General features: G+C 45.5%; 1 protein-coding gene across 1 annotated transcript in view; it reads right to left on the minus strand.

Annotated features, from left to right (window-relative positions):
• Positions 1-7,563: 7,563 nt before the first annotated feature.
• The window catches only part of MED13L (mediator complex subunit 13-like), a gene marked incomplete at its 5' end in the record, with an annotated part of 94,508 nt that continues 93,220 nt past the window's right edge, over positions 7,564-8,851 (minus strand). Inside the window, one exon of the mRNA XM_010133764.1 lies at positions 7,564-8,288. Coding sequence (XP_010132066.1) covers positions 8,156-8,288 — 133 coding nt within the window. The remainder of the gene's footprint in view (positions 8,289-8,851) is intronic.

Genomic DNA, 8,851 nt, shown 5'->3' on the forward strand with positions numbered 1-8,851 from the left:
CTTCTGTTGGTACTTCCTGTGCTCTGAAACCACGCTGACTTTCAGGTAGGAGTTCTTCCGCGATAGCGGGTACTAATCTGTTCAACAGTTTTCTTGCGAGGATTTTTCCATCAATGGAGAGCAGAGTTATGCCTCGGTAGTTTGAGCAGTCTGACTTTACTCCTTTTTCCTTGTACAGGGTGATGATGATTGCATCACGGAGATCTGGTGGTAGTTTGCCTTGTTCCCAACAGCGCACAACTAACTCATGAAATTATTATATTGACTAAAGTTTGCAGATTGATGCTCTCCATTTTCCATCTGAGGGTCTTTCACTTACTTACAGTGAACCAGAGATGCAGACAGTCGTTGTTACACAGACAAGCCAACAATTTGCCAGTGTCACAGATCAATTTGGACAGGTTCAGCGTTAGAGCTTAGATCTTTCCCCTCCGCCCAGCCCTTTTAGCATGCCTCTCTTAGTTCCTTATTTAATCTGGAGCTGTTCTTCTGTATAGCTGTAGACTTAATAACTGGAAATACAATGTTGAGGTGGCTGGACGGGTGGATAGTGGTAGCACAGAAGCTTGGAACAGCAGTTCCAAGTTCCATTAAGTGCTTGGCCTCAGGCATGCTGAGATTATGCATTAAAGTGTAGTGCCAGTGCCCCTCACCTCCCCAGGTACTGCCCTGCTAGCTGATTCAGTGCCAGTGCCTGTGAAACAGGGACAGCATAGCAGTCCCTTGCTAAGTGTCACCATGAGGGAGGGAGGCAGGGGTGGCAGAGGTCTAACTGCAGCTGCAGGACAGGAAGCAGGATGTCTTCTGCAGAACTAGGAGGGAAGGGGAAGGTGGAAGTGTGGCCTGATGCTCTGTGCAGGGCTGATGGCTACAGAGAACAAGGTGCAATTTGGCTTGGCTGTCTGTGTGTTTGTGCTGGCTGTTGGGCTCAGCAGAGGGAACCAGACCCTCCGTCTAGCTCCCTGCACAGGCACACGTGTGTGCTGTTAAGAGTGTGCAAGGTCCTGTATGAGCCCCACGCTGAACTCACCCACAGTGTTTTCAATCGGTGTAGAAGAAGAAAAAAACATTCTCTGAGTTTCTCATTTGCACTAAGATTTTGCTTTCAGGTTTTCCTTTGCAGTGAAGGTCGATAGAAACTTTCTTCCCTTTTTACTTTTTAGGCAGAAGGGAATGCAGGCTCATAAGCTGGGACTCAGTTCTTATACTGTGGTGTGTAGAATAGAAATCAACAAGGGTCGAAAGCAACAAGGAAGTAATTGTGGTGGAGGACCTTGCAGGGGGGAATCTGCCGATGTAACAGAGACCACCAATCCCTCCCCAGTCAAGAGTCTGTAGACTGCAACAAAGGGTTTGGGTTGCCTGTATGGGCAGAAGACGCAGTGATCTAAGTTGCCTTCGTAACTTAAGAAAAGCAGAGGTGTTCTGGGAGGATGAAGCCTGGCTCCCATGGGTGGTGGAATGGAGCACGTCCTACATGCAGGTGTTCGCAGGTTAGTTGGGGACACGTTGTCATTCACTGTCTTCCTTTTCTAACTCGCCCTTCTCCCTTGCTTGTCTTTTCCACCGCTCCATTCTGCTGCTTCTGACAAATTGTTTAGGGTGGGAAGGTTTTGCCACCTCAGTGCAAAAATGCACTTATGGAGAGATAGGTGGCATTTGCTTGAGTGTGCTAGAGGAAAAATGAGGCTTTTAAAGAGAAGCAATGTTTCACTAGTGGAAAAAACCCAACATCAAAAAACAAGTCAGCAACGTAAAGTGCTAAGAGAAGAGCAAACTTTTTTTTTTTTTACTTTTGGGGGGAATTCTCCAATTCCACTGCCAGCAGCACGGAAGGGGTGTCCTGTCCCCACCATCACTCTGCTGCATCACAGAACAGGGAACTTGAGGAGACAGCCCCGCTCTGAAACATGTTCCGCTTGGACTCCCTGTTATTTATGGCTAAAGTCACCCTGAGCCCAGGTTTGAACGCTGCCTGTTCTGTGCTCCCATTCAGGTTTCTTTGCTCCTTCCTGTCCCTCGCTTGACAATCCAGTGGTGCACCAGTGTGTGTCACTGCAGCAGGACGCCTTCACCAGAGCCCCCAGCTTTTGAACGGGGCAAGAAGTACAAGGGCAAGTCCTTTTACCTCTGCAGTGGGCTCAGCCCAGCAGCCGGGAGAGCTGCTCGCAGCACCTTTCTCTTGGCACTTCCACGGGCCATTACCCTGCTGGGACTCACAGCCTCCTGCCCGGCCATGCGCTCCTTCCCCAGCACCTGCTGCTCCGGGCCGGGCCTTTTCCCCGGGCACTAATGAAATTACCACCGAGACCGATTACCAGCAGGGCTGGAGCGCTTTGACCAGTGAACCCAGCCCTACTCGCGTGGTTGACCTGTGCTGGTCCGGCGGGGTGTTGGTGAACTGGGGCTGCACAGTCCGCGCTGCGAGGGACCGCGGGCGTCATTCGCCGTCGGAGCGCGACCCCTGCTGGGCCACCGCGGACATGACGCCCTGGTGCGGGGGCAGCCTCGGCACCGAGGAGAGAACCGGTGGGTCTCATGTCACAGCCCGCTCTGATGGCAGGGGATCACCCATCACTAAACAAAGGGGTGGCTTGATAAAGTGCAAAACCCACGAGGCTTTTTCTCTCTGTCTGTGGGAGCAGGTGTTCCAGCAGTGCACGAACCTGTGAGGGTTTGTGCCGGGTCTGTCTGTCTGTGCTCTTTTTAACTGGGATTTGGGATACTGGAATCTGTGGGCAGGCTGTGCTCAAAAAACTTGAGGTAGCAGCGATACACTTCAGAAGGTAGTTTGTTCCTAGATTTTCCCGGACATTTTCTCAGTGGCATAATATTTAAATAAAAACAAAGAGAGTCAGGCTGGTAGGACTTCTTTAAACATATGTCTAATGCACCGTGTAAGGAAAAATTCTGTGTGTGAAGGACTTGGCCCTGCTCCAGCTGCCACGTGGGCTGAATCAGTTTTCTGCCGGCCTCTGTCTTTCAAAATGACCCAGCTGGAGCGAGTACCACGGCCTGTCAAGTGAGATGCTGGCGATGGGTAGGTGACAGATCTCTTGCAGAAGCAGGTATTTCTGAAATGAAATGTCTGTCAGACAGAAAAAGGTGCGTGCATGGCAGGACAGGAGCGTGTTCCTGGGATGTAGAGGTAGAGGAGGTGGAGAGGGTTGGTTAAGAACTGGAAAATGAGACACGGCTTTTGGGAGTGGAAAAGGTGTTAACAGCAGCGACTGCTGCAGCATCCTGCAATCCAGGGTAGCCTGGGAACACTCCAGTTAAACCAGTCTACTCCCCGTGTGGGCACTGTGCGCAGCAAGCAGAGGTGGCCAGTGAATTTGGGCAGGGGTTGCCCTTGATTCTTGTTGCAGGACCACAAAAGATACTCTTGTAGACAGAGTTTGTACTGAGTTCTAGCAGTTAGAGTGTCCATGCAGCCTTGCTGGAAGGGCCTTAATGCTAAGAGTTCTCCTGTTGGGCTTCGTTATTTTAATGGTATCGTAATTCGGAAAGGTTTGAATAAGCATCTCTTGTAGGCAGAAAAGCTAATGCTTATAGAGGTAAATGAGCATCTATTATGTGTTTATAGCTTATGTAAGCTATACGATAGAAGCCTGCAGCACGGCTGGAGTGCCAGGTGGCTGACAAGTCCCCATCCAGAACCAGAGCAGAGCTGACGTGTACTGAATGGTCTCAGAAGTGGAGCCTGAATGCAGGTCATTGGTGAGGTGCTGAATCCCGGCGGTCTGGATTCAGAGCTGGCCTCTCACCTAAGCTGGTGTCATCTTGTTTCAGGTTTGGAAGAGAATTTGGGGTTCACTGAGGTTTATATGTCCCCTAGAAAGCCCTGTGGAACAGCTGCTTTGATACCTGCTGGAGGAGCAGCCAGTTGAGCATCAGACGGGCTCTGCCCACATAAACATTTGTTAGAGCGTTGAGGTTCAGTTTCAAAATAGGGAAGTGGAAGCAGCATAACTTCATAAACATTGCTTTGTTGTTACAGACCAAAGACTTCCTGTTTGGGGATCTCAGGGCTGCTTCTGTTTCCACGACAAATGTGAGACCAACCATAAACCTTCTGTTTACTTTTGTGACTTCTGATGCTTTTTACATGTGCTTAAGCTGTTTTCAGGTGGCCGCGATGTTTTGTCAAAAATAGAAATGGCAGTTGGAAAAAGAGAAGTAGTTCAATGTCAGCCTGATCGTTGAAAACTTTTTCAGTGGGCACCACAATCCTGTATACCCACGTCATAAGTATTGTTACAAATCGACAGAGATTATAGTGTTTTCATTCAATTCTTCCTTACAGTCCTCACAGAACAGAATGTTTAATTGGTAGGTTTTGTCTTTAAAGCCAATGAATTAGCCACGAAGTCATCTCCATTTAAAAATTCCTGCTCTGCCATAATCCCACCTACTTAGAGCAGACACAGCAGAAGGCTGGAGTGCAAGAATTCAGTAAGAGCTTGTACAAGTTAATGGTCCGATGATGTCATTTATTATCAATTTACCAATAGTAACGTGAGCTAAAAGATAAAAGCTTGCAAGATTCTGCTTACGTTTTTCCAGAACTATTCTTACAGGAGATGAACGCAAAACAGACCTCTGGTCTTGAAAGGTGTAGCACTGTGAGAGGGCTTGGGGTCAGGTTGTTTATCTTTTTTTGCATGTCTGTGTTTAGGAATGAACTGCTGAAGACAGAAAGGCTTGGCTGGAAGGGACTTCTAAGGGCACTCTAACCAAGGCCCTGCTCAGAGCAGGTACAGGTCAGTCAGGCGGCTGAGGGGCGTTCCAGCTGTCTTCAGCTCGTCCAGGATGGGGATTCCACAGCTCCCTGAGCAGCCCGCAGCGGCAGAGCTGGTTTCGTATTCCCCTCACGTGGGGCTGGCTGAACTCCAGCTCCCCGACCCGTATTCCTGTTCTAGACTCACCTGCTGCACACCCAGACATTTCCTCTGGACTTGACAAAGCTCCTGTGATTAGAGTCGCTAACGTAAAGCGACCGCTGCTCCTGTCTCACCAGACTGTCCTGGGTTGCTTCCACCCAACCCATGTGGAACACTTATCTCGGCGTTTAGTGCCCCCCGCCCCCCGCCCCTCACAACAGACGTGGTTTCGCACAGAACAGCTCTCTTGTTTGCTCTCATTTCAGCGTTGGAGAAGAGTGCTGCTGCTGTGGGAGCCCGACAAAGCTGCAGCTTCCATCCCCGCGCGGCAAACAGAGGCAGGAGTTGAGGGGGTTAGTTCAGGGAGGGCAGCAGTGCCCGTCTCTAAGGTAAATACTGTAATATTTATGTATTAAAGCTTTACATTCATTTCTGTTCCCTTCGCACTCCGCGGAAGCTCTACCTTATAATGCAAGTGAGAAATGCCAACTCTTAAGGGTTAAAGAGAATCCTCACAAGAATAAAACTCCACCAGCAGTTTCAGTAATTCAATAATTTATTCATCTAAAAAAGTGTGTAAAAGTATATAGCTCTCATCCACAAGGTATATATGAATGACATTTAAAATGGAGGTCTTTATTATTATTGTTTCTTTTTATCAAAGTCTTTTTTTAGTGTATTGTACCAGCGATATACTGTAGATTTAAAATGAACTTCACATTTTTTTTTGTTTTCTTTCAAATTGTCGGCTATATATAAAAGAAGCTCACTGCAAAATGCTCAGAGAGAAAAAAAAAAAACCAAAAAGAAATTCAGAACTCCCCAGAAATGTACAGCTTTTACATTTAAAAAAGGTTCTGAAATATACATACAAGCATGCTGGACATTCCCCACCCCCTCCCTCTCCCTTTAGCTCAAACAACTGTCGTAATAATTCTGATTTAGGCATGAATTTCCAAAGTTAGAAATAAAAAAAAAAATAAAATAACTTTCTTCACTCTGTAGGAAAGCCAGGGCTTGTACATTTCAGATTAATTCAGTAAAAAACTCACAAGTAAAATAATGCATATTTAAGGGAAATATTATACAGAACTTTTCACACTGAAGTACATAAGATTTTCTTTAAAATCTATTGCCATTCATTTATTTTGCACAAAAACGTATAAATATGTCACCAGCTTCTCTTAACTTAAAAAAATTAAATAAAAGACACCAGATGAAAACTACTCCTTGCTGCCCTTTTTTTTATTTTTAATTTTTGCTTAGAACCAGGTTTCTGGGGAAGAAACGCCCCTGGATAAAAACGGCCCATTTAAAAAGAATAAACAAAATAATAATCCAAAGTTCGGATGAATCCTGGGAACAAATAACCCCCCCATGGTAAAAGATTACAAATGTCTACTTTACATTTTTTCCTCCCCAAGTTAAATTTTTTTATACAAGTTTACAATCTTCATCTTTTTATGCTCTTCAAAAGGCCTTGAGAATTTTCTTTTCTGATTAAGAAAAAATAGTACTGCAATATTTTTCAAGTCGATTTTACACTGTACACGTTAGATACAAATGGTTCGCTCTCGGGGTGGGGTAACCTGTACATTGCAAAGAGGATTCCCGCACGGGCGGCGTGGCGCAGAGAACGCGATAAGCCATTTACAGGTCACTTCTCTGACTTCACCTTCTCCTTACACAAGCAATTCTTTTTTTTTTTTTATTTTATATAATTTGTTTTAAATGTTACATTATCTCAAGAAAAATACTTTTTAAAATCATAGAATTTCATTTTTTTTAACCAGAACATGAAAGTCTTTTGGAAGAACTTTTAAAATTTGCCGGTTTTTCTCCACAGATAGATACTAGGTCACACAGCCTGATCAAAGTGCCCGACCCCTCCCGTAAGGCAGCCCATGCCTGCTGCACAGTGCAACAACAAACATTAGAAAAGGGGGTTTAAATATAAACCCCTTGAAGCCTGGAATGAAGGAGTCATAAAAATACTTCAATTAGCCATTAACCTTTAAAATGGCAATCATTTTACTAAACAAAGTCACTTTTCCACCACAGTGGTATAACTTCAAGTACTAATTTAATGATATAATTTTTAAAAATTATTTCTTTGAAATAATATTCCTATAGTCAGAAAAAATACACCAGATTTGTAACTGATTTAGTGTAAACAAAAACCACAGTTTTGGATATGTACATGGACGAGTCTGCCCAGAATTAAAGGGCGACCTGGGTTTCAGTAAATACTTTTTTAGCATCACTAAATTTACTGGAAATATATTTCAATCATAGCTCTACAATAGATTAATTTACCACTTTCCATCCGCCCTTACACTGGGCTTTAACGTCTTTCTCCTCCCCGCCCTCTCTCTCTCTCCTCCGTTAGGTAGTGTGATCCTTCATTGAACACCGGCCGGTCCGTGCTTTAACCAGGCTAACGCAGGGGAGAACTCCCTGGACTACAGGTAGATCCTGACCGGAACACGCTTCCCTTCCCAGCTTGGACTTTGATTGTTCTAAGTGTCACGTTTGATTTCTAGGTCGGAAGAGTGAGAGGTATGGAGATAAATAACCCTACAGTGGAACGGAGCTGGATTTTTAAGATATTCTACTGTTCCTGGTCCTTTATAATTTAATCCCTCCCCTCCCCAAACCTAAAAATAAATAAAGTATCTCCAGACCATTCGTATCTACACGGACAGGTAACAAATGCATGCATTCATCCCAATCCACTCTGACAGCGACTCCAGGCAGACAGAAAACTCCAATATTTATATGAGACTACGACTGCATGGGTTTGGTTTTTTCACTCCTGCAAAGTGCCAGTTCATGATGACGAAACAACAAAGTTAGTTTTGGACAACCCAAACTGGTCACTACAAGTTCTCTTCACCTGCAGGCCTGAAACTGCTCTCGGCTGTTGAGCAGAGTTCCTAATGCAAAAAGATTTTGTAGTCTTCCTTAAAAAAATAAAGAGTAAAAAAAATCATCACACTGACCAGTAGTTACTGGGCCATCAAACTAACACTGGCTTGAGGTTACTCTGTGTTCACTGTTCGTGGATGTTCCTGGATTTTGGACTGAAGCTGCCAGAGATGTTAATGGGTGGTTTAGTTTTGAACACTGCAGAATTCACGTGTGCTTTGGAGGAACAGAAGCACGCACAGGACTGGTCTGAAGAGAAGCAAAATCCGTGATCTTTGCAGACTGTGGCACGTTTCTCAGGTTGAGGGGAGAAGAAGCCAGAAGAGCAAGTGCTTTTCTATCTATTAAAGTATATTCATGATGGCATTGTACAACTGAGTGAGCACCACAAAGTGGACAGGAAGGCAGGAGCTGCGATCCTGAGTGGCAGGGTTACACGTGAGCCAGGACAGTGCATTGTACTGCTCCAAAACGAACCTGCAAAAGGGAAACACAGACATGAAGCAGGAATTGTTGACTCCTTTCCCTGGCTCTTCTAGAAGGCTTATGGAAACTCTTCTCTGGTTCCTGCTGGAGATACAGTATCAGGAGGAACGCTGGTGGTGTTGGAAAAGGAGGAACCTCACTGGGAAGTGTTTTTCAGTTTTAGTATGTTAGACCTTGAACCAAGCCACCTGACTACAAGCCCTCCCCAGAACACCACCGAGATTCGGGAATCGGAGGTTCACACACTGTACGCAAAGTCCCAGGTCTTGAACACCTCCAACGACGGGGGTTCCACAGCCTCTGGGCAACCGGTCCCAGGATTTCATCACATACTCGTGTGATCCTGTATGCAATTACAGTTTCTCAGGTAGTAACTTATGTCTGTTGTACCTTGGCCTTTTGCTGTGCCCTGCATCATCCCTTTACTCAAAACAGAGACAGCAGCACCCCAGGACAGCTGTGATAGCTCAGCCCTAAGAGGATGCACAGTCGCATCTGCTAGCAATACATACTCCCATTTTCTTAGGTTCAGTTATTCCCCAGGTTTCCTGCTG

Source organism: Buceros rhinoceros, unplaced genomic scaffold (genome assembly GCF_000710305.1).
Source record: "Buceros rhinoceros silvestris isolate BGI_N320 unplaced genomic scaffold, ASM71030v1 scaffold11173, whole genome shotgun sequence".
NCBI classification, from domain to species: Eukaryota; Metazoa; Chordata; class Aves; order Bucerotiformes; family Bucerotidae; genus Buceros; species Buceros rhinoceros.